This window comes from Macaca nemestrina, chromosome 5 (genome assembly GCF_043159975.1).
Source record: "Macaca nemestrina isolate mMacNem1 chromosome 5, mMacNem.hap1, whole genome shotgun sequence".
NCBI lineage: Eukaryota > Metazoa > Chordata > Mammalia > Primates > Cercopithecidae > Macaca > Macaca nemestrina.
Window position 1 is genome coordinate 38,740,751 of NC_092129.1, and position 20,124 is coordinate 38,760,874.

Sequence of the window (20,124 nt, forward strand, 5' to 3'; positions counted from 1 at the left end):
CTTACATGGCTTTCTTTCCAGAAACCCTGTCCAGTACCTGGAACCAGAGCCCTACATCTCCCCACGAAATTCCTTCTTCAGCACAGCCTATGTCTTCTTATTGGCCTAAGCCTCCAATGCTTCCCATTATTTGAGTCAATTTGTTTGCCTCCTTGATCCTTGTCAACAAGTTTCAAAACCAACTTTGTGATAGAGAGGGAGGGACTTAGAAAGAAAGAGAAAGGAAGGAGAGGAATAAAGAGAAAGAGAGAGAGGAATGGGGTAGGAGGTAGGGTGATAGAGGCTACCTTTAAGCTTTTAAGTCCTCCTTTTTTTTCTAGTGAGGTATACAAAAGACCCTTCACAGCCTCCCTACAGAGACATTCAGGCTTTAGATGTAAGGTGAATAGACAAGATAACTGCAACAAACAGCCTATTCTAGTAAATCCATCTGTAAAAAGTTTGCCCAAGAGAGGTGATTATACTTTGTCATTAGAGCAGACTAGTTATATAAAATAAAACAACCTCATAGCTATGTCCTTGTAAATTGTTTGTATTATGTTGAATGATAGCAACTAGACTTTCATGCTTCTGTTTAATGGACAAGAGTAAAGTGCCACGGGAGGCTACTCTACTGAATAAGATGTACTCAATAATAATAATAATAATAATAATAATGCATTCTCCTTCTCAACTCATAATGTCCTCCTTCTTTACTATCACTGGAATGCACCCACTATTGTGTCTTTAAGAAAATCTAAACACTTGATTTTTTTCTTCTACATAGGAAGAAACTCAGAGATGATATGGAGGAAAACGTTACACCATTTTACGAAAGCAAATTTTGCTTTCATAAAGCAATGTAATTCCCTTGGGCAATAAATATGTTTCCAGGTCTGGTTCATCCTCAATTAATGGGAATTAAAGTATCCTCATGTGACAGATAATGGGAAACTTATCTTTCAGTTGAATACTAGCCCTGTACTTTTCAGAAGCAGATATAAGCCAAGCATACCATCTGCATTAGAAGGAACATCAGATGACCAATGTTATCCTTGTCTTCCTTCTAGCACTTATATGCATGAGGTGCTATAGCAGTAGGATGCTCTGACTGGTCAAAAGCAATACATTAATATTCACGGGGGAGAGAGGGAAGAAATAAAGAATAAAGTACTTACTTGGTCCTAGACCAATTGAAAAAGCAGCAACATAAACAAGCAAGCTGGCTAAGGACAGCCATTTCAAAAAAGCTGGGACGTCCCCAGGGTCTGTGACTATCTGGTATTCAGTGTGGCTTAATACAGCATTTAGCAAGGATGCTGAGGTCGTCTCCCCTCTCTTATCCACATCATTTCTCAGGGGCATGAGTGAGCTTCTGCTATGGGAAGCAATTCCTTTAAAGTGGTCTCTGAGAGTATTGTTGCTGGCTGACAGGTTTCCTGGTCCATAAATCACAGACTCATCCAAGGACTGGTTGATAGTATTGTGGCTTCTGCAGATATTGGTGAAGTTCATGTGGATGTTGAGATTTACGATGCCCATGGTCACCAACGAAGCTGCCATCACAGAGGAGCCAATGCAGAGGAATGTTTTGCTGCCGACATGGTCTACAAGAAGAGTGGCGGGGATGGTGCTAATGACTTTGACGACTCCAACCCCAGTGGAGGCGAGGCTTGCTGCCTCATTGCTTTGAAATCCAACTGACTTCAAAACAGTTGATGCATAGAACAATATGTTTGGCTGGCCAGTGATTTGTACAAAAAATACCAGTGTTAGTCCTATCATTATTCGGGTCCGCATGTTGTCTTTTGAACGAAACAGATCCCAAAAACTATACTGATATTCATCTTTCAAGGATGATTTGATCACAGTGAGTTCCTCAGTTGTATCTGAGAGTGCTCTTAACCTTCCAAGAACCTTGCTAGCAGCTCCCTCTTGTCCTTTCATCACCAGAAACCGAGGGCTTGGAGGAAGAAAATACATTGCAATTGCTTGCAAAATTCCCAAGGGAATCACAAGACCAAACATGTACTTCCAGCCATGGAAAACATTGGCAAATGCGTAATTTGAAATATAAGCAGAAAGAATGCCGATGACAATCATCAGCTCATTCAGTGACACAAGAAGGCCTCTTCTGTGTTGAGGAGCAATCTCTGCGATGTAAACACAAGTGGCAATGGAGGAGAGGGAGATGGAGACCCCTATGGCAATGCGTCCCACTATAAGAACTGTGTAGGATAAACTGAGGATCAAGACTAAGCTTCCGAGTCCAAGCAGGCAGGATGACAAGATGATTGCGGTCCTTCTTCCATACCTGTCTATCAGGACCCCTCCGGTGAGTGAGGCGAGGAGGGCTCCAATGAGGAGGGAGCTCACAACCATTTCCTGCTCATGGCAGCTCAGGGTTAATAAGGTTTTGATCTGAAGAAGAGCCCCAGAGATGATCCCAAGTTCATAACCCACCAGGAGGCCACTGACAGCGGCAGTGACAGATGACAGGAAGGTAAACATGCCGCAACCTACAAGCAGAGAGAAGAGACAGGGAGGTCAGTTCTCAGTTGAGATTTTAAACATTTTGTGTTGGGGAGGAGATTTAACCTTGTAGAAGTCTTTCACAGCACTGAGTTTAAACACGCACACAATTGTGATAAAATAATACACTAACCAAAAAATGATTTGATATAGAAGAAGAAATCATTTTTCTTTCTTTTTTGGGAGGAGAGGCATGGAGACATGTAGGAAGTCCAGTTGCCTTCTATTTATGATGTTGATGTTTTTGGTTTAGATCAGACAGCGATGTTGAGATAAGAAGTTGACACACGGTGAAGACCGAACAAACAAGAATATCATTTTGTTCATGCCTTGGCAGTGGATCAGAAATTCAAAGAGCCTGACTCTTCTGGTCCCATCCCCGTTCTCTAAAGGCAAATCTTTGAGGGCAGGAGAGAGAGAATAGGAGCCTCTAAAAGTGCTACAGGCTCCCTGCTGGATAGCCTGGGTCAAAATGAAACACAGCCTCCAGGAAACTTGCCCTCTTATCCCCTGGGCCACAATCGTGCTGCAAATGGCTCTGCTGAACACATGAGGGTGTTGGGGCAGAGGGTGGAGGTGGGAGTGGGCAGTGTGTGAATGCCTTAACAAAATCAAGGTTTTGCTAAACAGAAGGAAGGTAGAAATGTATGTAGTGTAAGGAACCAACAATATCCCTTACTCATTCTGAGTAAGGAGAAAGGGGGATGGAACACAGGCAGAACAAGGAGACTTTACCTTTATATTGTTTTTTTGTTAATGTTCAAATCCAAGGAAAAATGTCAAAAAGTTAGTAACTATTGATTTTTGGTGGTAGGAACACAGATGTTTGTTATATGTTTGCAACTTCTCAAAATAGAAAGAAAACAACAAAAAAGTAGCAGAGGGAAGAGTATTTCAGGCCCAGGAGAAAGCAATTTCCAAGGCCTTAGGACAGGAAAGTTCTCATTATGTTGTAGGAACTGTCAGATGGCCAGCATATGACATGTGGGCCACATCGCGAGCCTGGAGAGATAGGACGGAAAGGGCTTAAAATGAATTTGGATAAGTACAGAGGCGGTACTTTAAGTAGGGCCTTGTCAGTCCTAGTGATGACTTTTCATTGTGTTTCAAGTATAATGGGGCCAACACCCATTGAGAGGTGTAGAGGGCATTGATGCTATCGGTTTCTTATTTATAAAGACCACCTTCCCTGCAATGTAGAGATTAGTTCTTCAAAAGGCAAGACTGGCAAGACTGGCAGCAGGGAGGAGTTTGTTGCCTTGGTTTGGACAAGAGATAATGGTAGCTTAGACTCGGGTGTTAAGAGTGGAACTGGAGATAAGTAGGCAGATTCCAAGACTTATTTTGGAGCTAAAAAACACTACACTTGTTCAAGGCCGGGTGTGGTGGCTCACGCCTATAATCCCAGCTCTTTGGGAGGCTGAGGTGGGTGGATCACCTGAGGTCAGGTGTTCGAGACAAGACCAGCCAACATGGCAAAACCCCATCTCTACTAAAAGTACAAAAATTAGCTGGGCATGATGGTGCATGCCTGTAGTCCCAGCTACTTGGGAGGCTGAGGCAGGAGAATCACTTGATCCCAGGAGGCCGAGGCTGCAGTGAGCTGAGATCGTGCCACTGCACTTAGCCTGGGCAACAGAGCAAGACTCCATCTCACGAAAAAAACAAAAAACAAAAAACAAAACCATTACACTTGTTCAAGAATTGGAGATGGAGGGTAAGAAGTGGGTCAGAACCCAGGATGGCTCTGTGGCTTGAGCAGTTGGGTGGGTGATTTACAATATTCTATATACTCAATACAGTACTATATGGGGCCAACACCCATTGAAAGATGTAGAGGGCATTGTGCTATATACTGTGTAGCGCAACGTACCGACACAGGGAAGATTAGGAATAGACCTGGTTGTGAGTGGTGATAAGAGGAGGGGCAAAAATAAAAAAATTTCATTTTGGACTTAGTAAAATGGTTTATTTATTTTACCTGTAAGACATTCAGATAAAAATGTTAAGTAGGGGATTGGGTATACAGATTTGGAGCTTAAAGATAGGTCAAGCCTGGACATATGTATTTGGAAACCAGCGGCACACATTTGGTATTTAAAGCCACAGGAATGGGTGAGATCACTTAGGAAGATAGAATAGGAGAAAAGGAGAAGCAGGATCAAGACTGGGACCTAGGCAACGCCAATATTTAGAAAAGTAGCGCCAGCAAAAGAGATGGAGGAGAATCAGAACTGAGGTGTAACTCAAATGTTAGAAATGTGCTTCGGCACACAGTTTTCATAGGCTGAGCTAAGGCTGCCTTTTTGGCGTTGGGGGAGAACAGTAAACCAAACACTGCATGTTCTCACTCATAGGTGGGAATTGAACAATGAGATCACTTGGACGCAGGAGGGGGAACATCACACACCGGGGCCTATTGTGGGGAGCGGGGAGGAGGGAGGGGTAGTATTGGGAGATATCCCTAATGTAGATGACAAGTTGGTGGGTGCAGCACGCCAACAAGGCACATGTATACATATGTAACAAACATGCACGTTGTGCACATGTACCCTAGAACTTAAAGTATAATAAAAAAAAAAATGGTATTCAGCTCTAGTGAAATAAGCAGGTCAAATAAAGGTGAGGTGATCTAAAACTCTATCACAAATACTCAAGGTATTTTCCATCTGTAGGATCCTGATAGGAAATAGGAATTTGGCAGCCCCAAAAATAAGGGGAATAAAAGCACTGAATATTTAGATGGAGGAGCAAATAAAGGTGCGATAATCCACAAGAAATAAAGCAAATTTATGAGCATTTTGAACAAAATCTAGTAAATTGAAGTTAAATCAGCAATTTAGCTAATCAGAAAACAAAATATTTGGCACTGTTACATGGCAGGCATTTACCTGGGTACAGGGAGAAATACACACACACACACACACACACACACACACACATATATATATACACACACATATACATATTTGGTCTGTTTCACTGCTATATATATAGCATATATACCAACATGGAGTTATATGCTACATAATTTAGCTATGGTCTCAGTTGTCTGAATTTTAATATTTTCCCTATTATATGCTTTAAGGGATACTGCCGCAAACTAGCTTTTCCACTTCCCTTACTATGATACTTAGGACTAGTGTTTGATCCTCAGCCTGCCCATTTGGGGTTTTGAATTCTAATTCACTGTATAAGGCTGGTCCTTAGTGCTTCTGAGATTATGGCTCGGATACCACATTTGTTCTGTTTCACTGATATATATATATATATAAATTTTTGGTGGTAGAAACACAGATGTTTGTTATATGTTTGCAACTTGTCAAAATAGAAACAAAACAAAACAAAAAAGTAGCAGAGGGAAGAGTATTTAAGGCCCAGGAGAAAGCAATTTCCAAGCCCTTAGGACAGGAAAGTTCTCATTATGTTGTAGGAACTGTCAGATGGCCAGCATATAACATGTGGGGCACATCATGAGCCTGGAGAGGTAGGACAGAAAGGGCTTAAAGTGAATTTGGACAAGTACAGACGGGGCACTTCAAGTAAGGCCTTGTGGGTCACAGTTATGACTTTTCATTGTGTTCCAAGTATAATGGGGCCAAAAAACTTAACATTCTGGTGATACCTTTATTACCTATTATTTACTAATTTTATGTGACTTTTTTGGCATGCAAAATGACTTTAAAGTACTCTCTTATAGGTTCATTCATGTCCACGGTTTCCATATTCTTTTTCCCATGTGATCTTAAAATCCTCAACAACGAATGCCTCTACCACAAGGAGAATTAGGTCAAATCTCCACATTTGGATAAGAATATTGTATTATTCTTATCTCCACTTGTCACTGTTCATTTTATCTATGTTTGCTGTGTTGATTAGTGTGTGTGTTTTGGCAATTGATGATTGGTCTCTGACATTCTGATTGGAGAAATAAGTGAATTTGGAGAATGGACCACTTTGGAGGCCAGACTGAGTGAGGGACCTGGGAAGGGCGTGTAGTGTGACAGAGGGCACCTGGGGCTGTGGAGTTAAGGACACAGGGAAATCAATGCTGTAACTGCTTTAATAGCAGAAGATTGTCCTTGCCACCCTGCACTTCTCCTTTTCCTTTCTTGTTTTCCTCTTTCATTAGATGGAAAATACTGTGTCCCTACAATGAGAAAGATGCCTTGAGATGCAAGAGTCCCTTCCTTTTGTGCTCCATTATCCTACCTTAGAGGGTCTGAAGTGGTTTGCTAAGTGCTGGCTTCTCTGTCTGGAGAAAAGAGCTCCTGACAGAAGAGGCAACCAATCCCTGCTGCTGCTTTCTGGACTTAGATCATTTGCCTGATTTCTCGGGCCAGGACTCATAGCACACTGACAAATGGGAATATGTGCAAAGGGTCTGGAAGCCATCCCAGTTTGTCAACGTTCCCCTTGAAACCCATGGAGTATAATTCTGCAGCGACATTAAAGAATTATTTTTATATGAATCATAAAAACCTTTTTCAATTTTCTATATGATGACATATATCTGTTGCTTGCTATCCATCTTTCTATTCTACCTTCCTATCTCTGGGCAATTTGCCTTTAAGAGGTTAAAACTTTGCACAAGATCATTCTAGAACCCTAGTCCCACGTGGAGGGCTTACCAACATGGAGTTATACGCTACAGAATTTAGCTATGGTCTCAGTCGTCTGAATTTTAATATCTTCCCTATTGTATGCTTTAAGGGATACTGCCCCAAACTAGCTTTCCCCGTTCCCCTCCTACTGATACTTAGGACTGCTGTTTGATCCTCAGCCTGCCCATCCGGGATTTTGAATTCTAATTCACCGTATAAGGCTAGTCCTTAGTGCTTCTGAGATTGTGGCTTTGATACCTCAAGACTTCCACCATAGGAAGTTTTCCTGGTGCTATTTTACCATGGAATAACAATGAAGAGAGGCATAAGGAGTGGGTTTTTCCTGTGTGTTGATTAGCGATGACAAGAAGAACAAGATGCTATCCTATGGATGCTGGAAAGTAGAGACACCTTTTTCTAAGAAATCTGGCAGTGAACAGGAAGCAAGAGATCAGAATGTAGGTTGAAGCACTGGCAGGAAGGTGGCATTTGTGTTTGTCTACACACAGAGGTGAGAGTTTGGGCAGCCGCATGGACTGAGAAGTTGCCAGTGCTGAAGGACAGAGGAAGATGAGGATTCATAATTAATGCTTTTCCAAAAAATACCCAGCTCTGAGGCCAGTCTGGCCTTAATAATGATGAAGTAGAGCATTCCCGGCCATTTTGCTCATGGCTTTGCTTCACAGGGGCCCTTCCTTTACATCCCAGGTCTCCCAAAGAGTGCCATAGGGAATTCTTGGCTTTCTGTGGACATCACAGAAGTGGAAACTACCTGGGGACTTGTAAGTGGTACCGACAGGTGGTTTGGTTATGCCTATCCTGTCTTCTTCCTACTGTTGGGGCTCAGAACAAGATACCCCAAAGTATGGCACATTGGTGTGCTGAGTACTTTGAACTAGACATAGGAACATAGGAAAGGCCTCTGGATGCCTGCCAAAAAAAAAAAAAAAACCCTGTGTGTGCATGCTTTTCAGCTGGCTGTAGGATTTCAGCCAGAAACAAGGTCTTTCTGACCCTCGCCCATTTTCCCCTGAAGCAAGTCATGGAAAGCAGAATTTCTTTCCCCAAGGTGGGTCACAGAAACCAGAACCACTCTGCCCCAAAGCAAATCGTAAAACCTAGAAAGGTCACTCTCTCCCTTTTCCCTTGAAAACCTTATTTCATGGGAGTCCTGCCCTCTGCCCAGGAGGACGAAACGCCACACAGTGAGGCCCAAAATAATCTGGGCAGGCCTTGCTGGGTTTCTCTGTCAGTTTATTACTATTAACTCATATCCTTTTATTCAATCACATTTCTACACGCCCATCCTTTCTTCATCAAACTTAAGCATAAAATCAGACATTTTTCCCTGAGTCTTTAGATCTTCATTTTGAAAGCCTCCCATGTCACATCAAACTTTGATTAACTAAATTTGTTATGCTTTTCTCTTGTCACTCTGTCTGCTGTGATAGGAGTGTTAGCTGTGACCCTTGATGAACGAGGAACAGCATCACACCTTTCTGTCTCCACACTGCTTTGCTAGAAGTACAGCAGCAGCAGTAGGAGGAAGATCTCCAGTTTGCCTTTTGATGCAATGACAATCCTTTATTAAGCTGATAAAGTAAAACCATTCCTATCAAAGCTGTGATTCAATCAACAGCTTTATGCAAACAGGTGCTGAGACCTGCAGCGCAAGAGCACCAAGGGCGCCACGAGACTGCAGCGCCAGCCACCACCACAATAGCTGCATTGTCTGCTGGTCACAGTGAGTCAGATGAAACCACAACTGTAGCTGGCACTCAACACAAAACAATCCATTTTTCACAATATTTGAATTTCTGCCTGCTTTCTTCGTCTCTTTCTTCCCCATATGCCTTTTTTTGCATATGGACATAATGGGCACGCAATAAACACTTGCCTGCTGACTAAATCCTACAGCCAGCTGAAAAGCATGCATACACAGGTGTTTTCTTTTTCTTTCTTTGGCAGGCAGCCAGGTAATTATGTAGCTTGACCAACTGTGAATACTTCACAAATTTAAAAGACTCCCCCACCCCCACTTCATATTTTGTTCAAGAAAAACTTGCAGTTGTCCAAAAATGGCCTTGCGTCTACGGCTTGCCCTTCCTCTGCTCTTTCTCCCTGAATGCCTTTGATCCCAACTCATCTTCCAATAGTCATCTCTACTAGCACCTCATCTCACCTCTGAAGCCCGCTCCTCAGTCCTCAGCGTTACTTTGCCCCCAGCCTATGTGCACCCACTGTGCACAGAATGTGTGTTCAGAGTCCATCTCATTTTAAGGCACTCTTTGATTGACCTGCTTGTCTTCACTATTAGACTGGAAGTTCCTTGAAGGCAAGAACCCTGCCTTGCTGAGACCTGTCCTTTCACCCCAGCCTTCTGGCACAAAGTGAACACTCAATGTTTGCCGAGTGAATGAATGAATGAAAACAACACTCTAGAATACTGATCCTTACACCTCTACTCCCCACAGTTGTATCAACAGACTGTGGTTAATCTGTAGTGTTATATAATGGTTAGCATCTAGAACTTTATCTTCACATAAATATTTAGCAATTGAATAGCAATCCGTTAGCATTTCTATGAAGGTTTTAGCACTATGTTTAGCTAGCTGATATAGCACCATTTCAAGGACCATAAAGTGTTTTATTGTCACAACTATATTTATATTTTATTAAACTTCAGCCCTATGCATGGAATTGTTCTCCAGTTGTTCAGACAGAGTGTTTAGCAGCTCTGTTTCAGTGGACCAGGTCTTCAGGTTTCACAACATTCTCCAGGTACCACCACTCCAGCCCATCTGCACCACTAGCTGTTTCCAGAATCTTCTGTGCTCTTTCCCAGCTTTGTGCTGAGACTCATGCTATTCCCCTCACCACAGGGTCCTTCGCCTTCCTTCACAGCCCAAGGAAACCCGATTCAATTTTTTTTGTTTGTTTGTTTGAGGAGTCTCACTCTGTTACCCAGGCTGGAGTGCAGAGGTGTGATCTCTGCTCACTGCAACCTCTGCCTCCCAGGTTCAACTGATTCTCCTGCCTGGGCCGCCCCTGATTCATTTTTAAAGGGCCAGCTCAAATATTCCCTCCTCCATAGGCTTACCCTCTTGGGTTAGCTTTTTTTTTTTTTTTTTAGGCGGAGTCTGGCTCTGTCACCAGGCCGGAGTGCAGTGGCACGATCTCAGCTCACTGCAACCTCCGCCTCCCAGGTTCAAGCGATTTTCCTGCCTCAGCCTCCAGAGTAGCTGGGACTATAGGCGTGTGCCACCACACCTGGGTAATTTTTGTATTTTTAGTAGAGATGGGATTTCACCATGTTGGCCAGGATATTCTCAATCGCCTGACCTCGTGATCTGCCTGCCTGCCTCGGCATCCCAAAGTGTTGGGATTACAGGCGTGAGCCACTGCACCTGGCCAGGTTAGCTTTAATCTCCCTTCTCTCTCTTGCCTTTACGTCCAAGGTCTTACAGCACCCTGGATTATATTTCATTAGGTTTGTATCCTGCCTTAGACTGGGAGCATGTTGGGAGCAGGAATGTCTGTATCATGGGGGCCAGTGCTCAGTAGAGGTTACAGGATGCCCCTGGAAGGAGATGCAGGAGCTTAGCAGAAAGCTCACCTCCTATAACCTCCCAGAGGGCACGTCCCAGGGTGAGTGCTGGTGTGGTGTTTCCAGCCCACCAAATGTCCAACATGCTGGTCCTTGGCCTTGGGCCCTGCGTGGCCACCCCTGTAGTGACAGATACTGGGTACAAGGCTTATCTAGCTACTATCTCCCATCCCTCCCCTGCACCCTGATCCTCTCCTCAGCACACAGTGAAACTCGGACCAACAGGAATTTTGGCCTCTCTTAACATCTATTATTATTTGAATTTTCTATGGAAAAAAATATAGAAATGTTGCTATCTTTCTTTGTTAGTTTTCCAAACACGGATTTGATTTAGTGGCAATTTTACAGACATCCTTTCCTGAAACTCATATTCTTCCACTCCTATTGGCTGAGGAGGTATTAAGAGGAGGCAGTGTTTAAATTTGCATGTTAGTACTCCCCTGTGCTTTGACTTGTGGTTCACTTTTTCTGCCTGATTATGTGTATGTGTATGACTCTCATTCTTTTTCTTTCTGCTTTTTCCTTTTTTTTTTTATTGAGACGGAGTCTCTCTCTGGCGCCCAGGCTGGAGTGTAGTGGTGTGATCTCGGCTCACTACAACCTCTGCCTCCCAGGTTCAAGCGATTTTCCTGTCTCAGCCACCCAAATAGCTGGGATTACAGGTGTGGGCCACCATGCCCCCTATTTTTGTATTTTTCATAGAGACGGGGCTTCTCCATGTTGGCAAGGATGATCTTGAACACCTGGCCTCAAGTGATCCACCCGCCACGGCCTCCCAAAGTGCTGTGATTATAGACGTGAGCCACCGCGCCTGGCTTCTTTCTGCTCTTCCTTTTATCCTCTCTTCTTTTCTTTTCTTTTCTTTTCCTTGACAGATTCTTGCTCTTTCACCCAGGCTGGAGTACAGTGGCGTGATCCCAGCTCACTGCAACCTCTGCCCCTGGGTTCAAGCGATTCTCCTGCCTCAGCCTTTTGAGTAGCTGGGATTACAGGCACCTATCACCACACCTGGCTAATTTTCATACTTTCAGTAGAGACAGGGTTTCTCCATGTTGACCAGGCTGGTCTTGAACTCCTGACCTCAGGAGATCCACCCACGTTGGCCTCACAAAGTGCTGGGATTACAGGCGTGAGCTACTGCACCCAGCCTCCTTTCTTCCCTTCTTCAATTCAAAACTTTCACCAGGATAAGTCTGGTGCATTTTCTTCTAAATGTTTCTGCTACTTGTTGAGTTCTTTATCCATTCAGAAAAGATTTCCTCAAGTATTTTTGTTCTATTTGTTTAGGCATAATTATTTATATGTTAGTTTAATATATTCATTTCCTCTTTCATCTTTGTCTTCTCATCCTTTTTATCTGCATCCGGAAGAGCATCTCATATTCATCCTCCACATCACAGATTTCAGATGATGATTCTGCTGTTGCAGTTTCATTCCCTTCCACTCTACACATCATGGATCTATTTGCATCTCAGTTCTCAGCAAGCTCTATCTTCACCTCAGTTTATTCTTATCATCAGACGTGGTTTACATCTTTTGCCACAGAGTCTATTTTAAAAAATTATATTGAGAACAGAAATCAGATGCTTTCCATAATTTATTTATGTTTCCTATAAATAGAAATATTAGAATGCACCCTTTTCCTCTGTATTTGAAACATACTTGGCAATAACTAGATTTGCTGCATTCTTTTCACCTGGCCCCCAAATCAATTATGATATTTTTGACGGTGACATAGTTTGTTTGTTTTTTTTTATCGCAATTGATGTCCCATTCCAAGACTGTGATATTGTTTTAATGTATATACCCACTAAATCTCATGTCGAATTCTAATCCTGGATGTTGGAGGTGGGGCCTGGTGGGAAGTGTTTGGGTCATGGGGGTCCTTATGAATGGCTTGGGCCATCTGCTTGGTGATAAGTGAGCTCTGACTCTGAATTCAGGTAAGATCTGGTGGTTTAAAAGTGTGTGGCTTCTCTCCCCCCACCCCACACTCTCTCTCTCACTCCTGTTTTCACCGTGTGATGTACCTGCTCCCCGTTTGCCTTCTGCCATGATTGGAGGCTTCTCAAGGCCTCCCCAGAAGCAGATACCGCTATGCTTCCTGAATAACCTGCAGAGCGGTAAGCCAGTAAAGCCTCTTTTTAAAAAATAAATTACCCAGTCTCAGGTTTTTTTGTTGTTGTTGTTTTGTTTTTGTTTTTGAGACAGGATCTCACTCTCTCACCCAGGCTGGAGTGCGGTGGCACAATCTCAGCTCACTGCCACCTCCATACCTCATAGGCTCAAGTGATCCTCCCACCTCAGCCTCCCAAGTAGCTGGGACTACAGGAGCACACCATCACACCTGGCCAATTTTTTGTATTTTTGATAGAGATGGGGTTTCGTCATGTTGCCCAGGCTGGTCTCGAACTCCAGAGCTCAAGTGATCCTCCCACCTCAGCCTCCCAAAGTGCTGGGCTTACAGGTGTGAGCCACCACGTCGGGCCTCAGGTATTTCTTTATAGCAATGTAAGAACAGGCTAACACAGACTGCAAGAACCCCAAGCCCTGAAAAACAGAAGCTTACATCATAGTGGCATTTATTGTTTAATTAACTAAAAGACCAGGTTGGGTTTGGTATCTCCAAGGACTCACACTGTACTCATCCTTCTGTTCCCGTTTCCTCAAAGGGTTGTCTGTTGTCCCCTGGTTTGCCACCATATGTGTAAGGTGGCTGCCGCAGCTCTGGGAATTATGTTCCCTCACAACCACATCCATGGGCAGGAGACAATAGAAGGAGGCCTGGGACAAGGGTTTATCCTCCTGTGCCTCTCTCCTTTAATCAGGAAGAAAACTTTCAAGACTTACTGGAAGACTTATTAATATCTCATTGACCAGAACCAGTGGACGACTGGTCAAACTTGGCTGTGAGAGAGACTGACAAGTGTGTATCTGATCTTTTAGTTAGTTAGTTTCCATGTAGGAAAAGTAGAAAATCAGAGGGGAGTTGGAAAGGCTGTTGTATATTCAGTGTGTGACACACCTTATTCTAGCCACCTGGTTTCAGTTAGAAACTCCTCTTAGGTCTCTGGCACTGGAGGTGCAATCGATGTGTACAGCTGCTAGCCAACTTTCTGATGTCTGTCTGTTATTTTTCTGGTGTGGTTCCATTGAACCGAGAAAGGAACTTTTTATTTATTTATTTGTTTATTTATTTTGCTTCCACTTTTTGATCCCCCGATTATGAATGAGGGAGATCATTTCTGGATTATTTAAAGCAGCCTGCAGTTCTTTACTTGTCAAAAACAGTGGGTGCAAAACAAACTTCTGGAGTGCATTGTTCCAGTGGCTCTGACAGACTTTATCCCTTCTTAACACTAGTTTCATATTTCAAAATGCCATGAGTCACTGTCTTGCCTATCCAGCCCAGAGTTGTCGAAATCATGGAAATGGGAGTCCCTGAAGAGATACAGAAAGAGAAATGACCAGGCACAGTGGCTCACACCTGTAATCCCAGTGCTTTGGGAGGCAAGGTGGGAGGATTGCTTGTGGCCAGAAGTTCAAGGTTGTGGCCATGATTGTACCTCTGTCCTTCAGCTGGGGCAACAAAGCAAGCTGTCTCAAACAAAAAATAATAATAATAAATAAATAAGAGAGAGAGAGAGAGACAGGGAAGTGATAATGACAGGATGGGGGGATGGGATTGAAGAATCAATCAGGTATTAAGGCAAGAAATTCTGACCCTCAGAGAAAGCAGCTCTGAGGGTCTGAGGAGCTCTTTCCCTTCCTTGCCTGGTGAAAGTTCCATCACTGTCAAATGAGGAGGCACAGTGGCAGTCTATGGGAATCCAACATTTTACGCCCCAATCTTATACATTAGGCTCCCCATTTTATTTACTGTTAAATCCTAATTCATTGACAAATATTCGGGCTTTCAATGGTGTGGTGATTTTGCACTTCTGTCTGTATTTGTGTGGAGATTTTCGATGACAGATGGTAAAGAGGGAGGGAACCTGGAGAATAAACCCGCAGCTGTCTTTCCTAGAGTCCCCTGACACTCCAGGAAGGGGATACTCAATGTGTGTGAGCCTTGGTGAGCCATGGACATTTGAAAACTGACATCTCCGAAAGGATCCCCAGTCCACTAAACATTATTTAATCTTGAAAAAATAGTAAAAGACTTATCTGTACTTCACAATTTCAAAAGTATATAAATGGGATGGAAAGTTGTTTTTAAAAAAATTCAATGTGCTAGTGAGTACACAGCAACTTTCTGTCACTCTATATTTTCTAATCGATAAATATAAAACTGCGAAGACTGTTTTGGGAGGATTTGAAGTTGTTTTTATATTTTAAAAGGAGTTCCTGCACTCAATAATGGTTGAGAATCACCAATAGTGCTTTATAAGTTATTTAATTAGGGAAATGAAATGGGAAGAATATAAGTTATATTGTGAAGCCTGTGGATGAAGGTCCTTTTAGGAAGAGCAATTTACTAAAATTAATACCTGAATGACCACCTGAACATTAAGGGTTAAGCTCACCATTATCATGTTGATAATGGACAGATGGCCTATGGGAGAGAGAGAGAGGGAGGGAGAAAAGTCTGAAGTGCTCTATCAAATACAAAGGGGGGATTTTGATGAAAGAGAGAGTGAGACAGAGAAAGAGAAAGAGAGAATGAAAGGCTGAGAGAGCCCAGAAATAGAAAAAAAATAAAATAGAAGAAAAGGTCAGGACAAGTTGACAAGTTGTGGGGAATGGGGAGAGAGAGAGACACCAAGGGCTCAGTATGACAAGAAACCTGCGGATTTTTTACAAGTTGATTTACAAGAAACTCCTGGCCAGGTTAAGTGGCTCACACCTGTAACCCCAACAGATTACACACACATTTGGGAGGCTGAGGTGGGAGGATTGCTTCAGCCCAGGAGTCTGAGACCAGCCTGAGCAACATAGTAAGACCCTGTCTCTATTAAAAATTCAAAAAGTTAGCGGAGTGTGGTGGCGTGCACTTGTAATCCCAGTTACTTGGGTGGCTGAGGCAGGAGAATCGCTTGAACCTAAAAGGTCAAGGCTGCAGTGAGCTGTGATTGTGCCACTGCACCCCAGCCTGGGTGACAGAGCAACACTCTGTCTCAAAACAAAGCAAAACAAAAACCAAACACACACACCCCCCAAAAAAGAAACTCCTTATGGTGGATTTGACAAGAGAATGCTTAGAATGGGCCTACCTAATATTCGATTGCACTACAGCCCTCTTCAAATGCTTAGTAAAAATCTACAAAGAGTATATATGAATGGGATTCAAGAATGTGAAGGAAAGACGGCTGCTGTCATCTAAGAATGGATTGGAGCAGGGATAAGAGAAAAGACCAGTTGCTGGAGTGGAGGGCAAGGACCCAGAAAAAGCAGGAAGTTGGTGCAGGAGGGTGATCAGAACCACGAAACTCCTGAAGTGCACTGTGTGTGTTTGCATGGGAGGCTGGTGGGGAGGAAGGAGGCATGTGGATTTAGCCACATGGGACCTGCGGTTATTTTTATTTTAATATTAAAAGAATGGTGACCCCATAAAGCTACAGAATTTGGAGACATGTAAATGAGGATTTCTAAAACTCCCTACTTCCGTCACCACTACCAGCACTTTTAGAAATTTTCTTGATTTCTCAGGCCGGGGGTGGTGGCTCACACCTGTAATCCCAGCACTTTGGGAGGCTGAGATGGTGGGATCACCAGGGCAAGAGATCAAGACCATCCTGGCCAACATGGTGAAACCCCGTCTCTACTAAAAATATAAAAATTAGCCAGGCATGGTGGTGTGTTCCTGTAGTCCTAGCTACTTGGGAGGCTGAGGCAGAAGAATCGCTTGAACCCAGGAGGCAGGCGTTGCAGTGAGCCGAGATCATGCCACTGCACTCCAGCCCAGTGACAGAGTGAGACTCTATCTCAAAAAAAAAAAAAGAAATTTTCTTGATTTCTCTAAATTAATATGGTCTCCTTCCTAAGAATTCCTGCTTTCATGGTACTTAGTTCACAAAGGTTTTGTGACATCCTTTTTAAGCTAAGGAAGCTGTGCCTGCTGCCAGCTTCAGATTCCTTTGTCATTCTCTTTTCCTGCTTTGAACTCTGTGCTCCCAGAATTCCGAAATATGTGTAGCTCCCTGAATGTGCTATTCTCTCTTCTCCAAACATGTTCAAGTTATTTTCCCTCCTTAGAATGCTCTGTAAAACTACTGGCTTCAGTTTTACATGCTCGGCTCAACTTAGCCATCCTGTCTTCCGGGAGTCTTCAGGGACTGGCTGAACTTCCCCCTTTGCTATCATAGTATTATCTATAATATCAAGCCATCTCCTCCATCAAAGGATTCCTGATCCCTCATCTCTCTCCGCTATTTGGCAATAAGCATCCACGCTGTGAGGATGCCTTTCGTTTATCACCAGACTCCAGGGCCTGGCATCATATCTGATTCCTACTACCCACTCAGTATTTGCTGAATGGTTATCTCGCAGTTATTTTGATTTTTATCTTTTTGATAAGTTGGTAAAACCTACAGACAAGGATAATAGGCTGGGCATGGTGGCTCACACCTGTAATCCCAACACTTTGGGAGGCTGAGGTGGGTGGATCACTTGAGGTCACGAGTTTGAGACCAGCCTGGCCGACATGATAAAACCCCATCTCTACTAAAAATACAAAAATTAGCAGGATGTGGTGGCAGGCATCTGTAATCCCAGCTACTCGGGAGCTGAGGCAGGAGAATCGCTTGAACCCAGGAGGAGAAGGTTGCAGCGAGCCGAGATAGCGCCACTGCACTCCAGCCTGGACAACAAGAGTAAAACTCCGTCTCAAAAAAAAGAATAATGTCTTAGATACATTTTTTTAACCCTGAAGCATCCAGCACTGTACCTCTCATGTAGTAGGTACTCAATATGTATTTGCAGAAGTAAAACGCTCTTTAGTTCACCAATCGCTTCTTTACTCATTGACTCCTTCAACAATTAAGCATGTACTATGTGCCAGCACTGTCTGGCAGGCAAGTTTCATCTGATGGCGACTGCAATCAGCCTTCGTGGTTGCTGGCAGCATCGTGTTGAGATGTTTCCTAGGTTACATCTGGATTTAATGGCACTAGAAGGTGGTACTTGTGCCGCATGGATGTGATCCCTCATGCGTAGGCTTGAAATACAGAGAAAAAGGCATGATTCCAGCCTATTATGAATCGCACAGAACTTTCCAAGCACTGTCAGTCAGCTCAGAGCTCTGATAGGTGCATGAAATACATATTTTATCCAGAAACGTATAATCTTATAGAAAAATACAAGTTACATAAAAAATTAGGGAATTAACTAAAATAGAATGCAAACAAGTCCTGAAATGAGTGTAACTGGAACCCAAATTCACAGATCAGAAAGTAGAAACATCAGTGCTGGCTGGTAATATTGGTCAAGAGAACAAACCTGCCCTGGATTTAGGAAAGTGAGGTTCAGATCACTGTGCTGTCCTCTAATATCTGTGTTACCCAGGAAAAGTCCCTTTGCTTCTTTCCAGGAGGAACCTGGACTTAAAGGTGAAGGACAGTGTGGAATCAGAGGCCTAATTAGTTACCGGCTAGACTTTGACAAGTCCCTTAAGATTTGTGTCTCTCTGTGTCCTCATTCACAAGATAAAGATAATAATATTACCTCCTCCGTAGAGTTATAAGAATGAATGAGACAGAAGAGTCCCTGGTACCTGGTAATAAGTGATTGGTAAATGTTGGCTGTTGTTCTTAGCCTCAGTTTCCGTATCTGTGAACTGGGGTGCCTCATTGGGTTGTTGTAAAGATCTGAAGGGATTACAGTAATAGAACCACTTGGCCCACAAGAATCATTCAACAAAAGCTCCTTTAATCTGAATCTAGAAGGTAAAATCTTCATAATACAGAGGTAAAGCTTTGAAACAGCCTTTTACTGATAGCAACAGAAATAAAATAATACCTTATTTCCAGCATAACAATTGTGTCTTTCATAAATTCTTGAATTCCTTTGCTTTCAAAATTGGCAGTACCTACATAATTGGGCTTGCAGCATGAAAAATTCCTCCTGTGATTTTGCCTGAAGGTTTCTGCAGCTTAGTTTCCCAATATAAATAAAACATTTCATTAGTGTGAGGATGCGCTCTCACCACACAAATTGACCCTAATTACAACTTCCGTTTCCCCTATTCTTAAAAACTTTGCACATCTGAAGCTGAGCTGTCATGGCTTTTTAATTAGCATTACACATGACTCCCAACGCTGACTTCCATGAAGTGTGGAGATGTGTGTGGGAGCAAAACATTTTGTATAAAATAGTAATGGACAGTGCTAACAGCTCCAGAGCCCAGGGATGCCAGGCAGACCTGAGTCATGGGTTGTTTGAGAAACAGCTACTTCCAAGGCAATCACAATTTAACAGTTTAAAATTAAATTACACTTGCTTTACTTAAAAAATATATTCCTGAAAGTCAAACAAAGAATTGCATTTTTCTACGTGGAATTTTGGCAAAACAGTATGAAATAAATCATTGTTCAAAAATAATGAAATCTCCTAAAACTAGAATGATGTAATAAATTATTTTAGTCTTATTATTATTTCTACTAAGTAGTTTAGAATAATTAGGTGGGCAGCGGTGCCTCACGCCTATAATCCCAGCACTTTGGGAGGCTGAGGCGGGTGAATTGCTTGAAGCCAGGAGTTTGAGACCAGCCTGGGTAACATGGTGAAACCCTGTCTCTACTAAAAAATATATTTACAGAAATTAGCCATGTGTGGTGGTGAGTGCCTGTAATCTCAGCTTCTTGGGTGGCTGAGGCATGAAAACTGCTTGAACCCCGGAGGCAGAGGTTGCGGTGAGCTGAGGCTGCACTCCAGGCTGGGTGACAGAGCAAAACTCTATCTTAAATTTTAAAAAAGAATGATTAGTCTATTACTGAGGCATAGTCACTTAGCAAAAGAATAAGTAAGTGTGCTATAACATGGGAAGAAAAATGATGCCAATGTGCAAAGACAAAACAAAATAATACAGAAAAAAACATTTGAATTTATGATTTACTCTAATGGTAATATACTTGACTCAGTTTCAGCTGGGAATTATTTTGAGGATGTCATATTCAGTGACGTTAACTGAGATTGAGTACTTTCGAAGGGAAGAAGGGATGAGAAATCATCCACATTTGATATTTGGTCAAATAGCCTCTTGGGAAGGAGCCAATTCCAACTTTTCCTTTCTCATCACCATAACTTGGTATCTTTTAAGTGGCTTCCATTGTATTAATTTTTTCAATAACTCATCCTTCTGGGGAAAACTGTTCATGAGAAAAAAAACTGAATGAAGGAGCTCTGACTCTACTCAATTTTAAAATCTTATATAACTCGTTTTTGCTCATACACTGAGTAAATAGC

At 42.8% G+C, this 20,124-nt stretch overlaps 1 protein-coding gene across 3 annotated transcripts in view; it reads right to left on the bottom strand.

The window, feature by feature from the left end:
- The window catches only part of LOC105465642 (solute carrier family 2 member 12), a 67,883-nt gene that overhangs the window by 42,412 nt on the left and 5,347 nt on the right, over positions 1–20,124 (bottom strand). For all 3 annotated transcript variants that reach the window (XR_977670.2, XM_011714191.3, XM_011714192.3), the window contains exon 2: positions 1,158–2,498. Coding sequence is in view for 2 of the 3 variants with exons in the window: in XM_011714191.3 (XP_011712493.2) it covers positions 1,158–2,498 (1,341 nt within the window). In the remaining variant the exon portion in view is untranslated. The remainder of the gene's footprint in view (positions 1–1,157; positions 2,499–20,124) is intronic.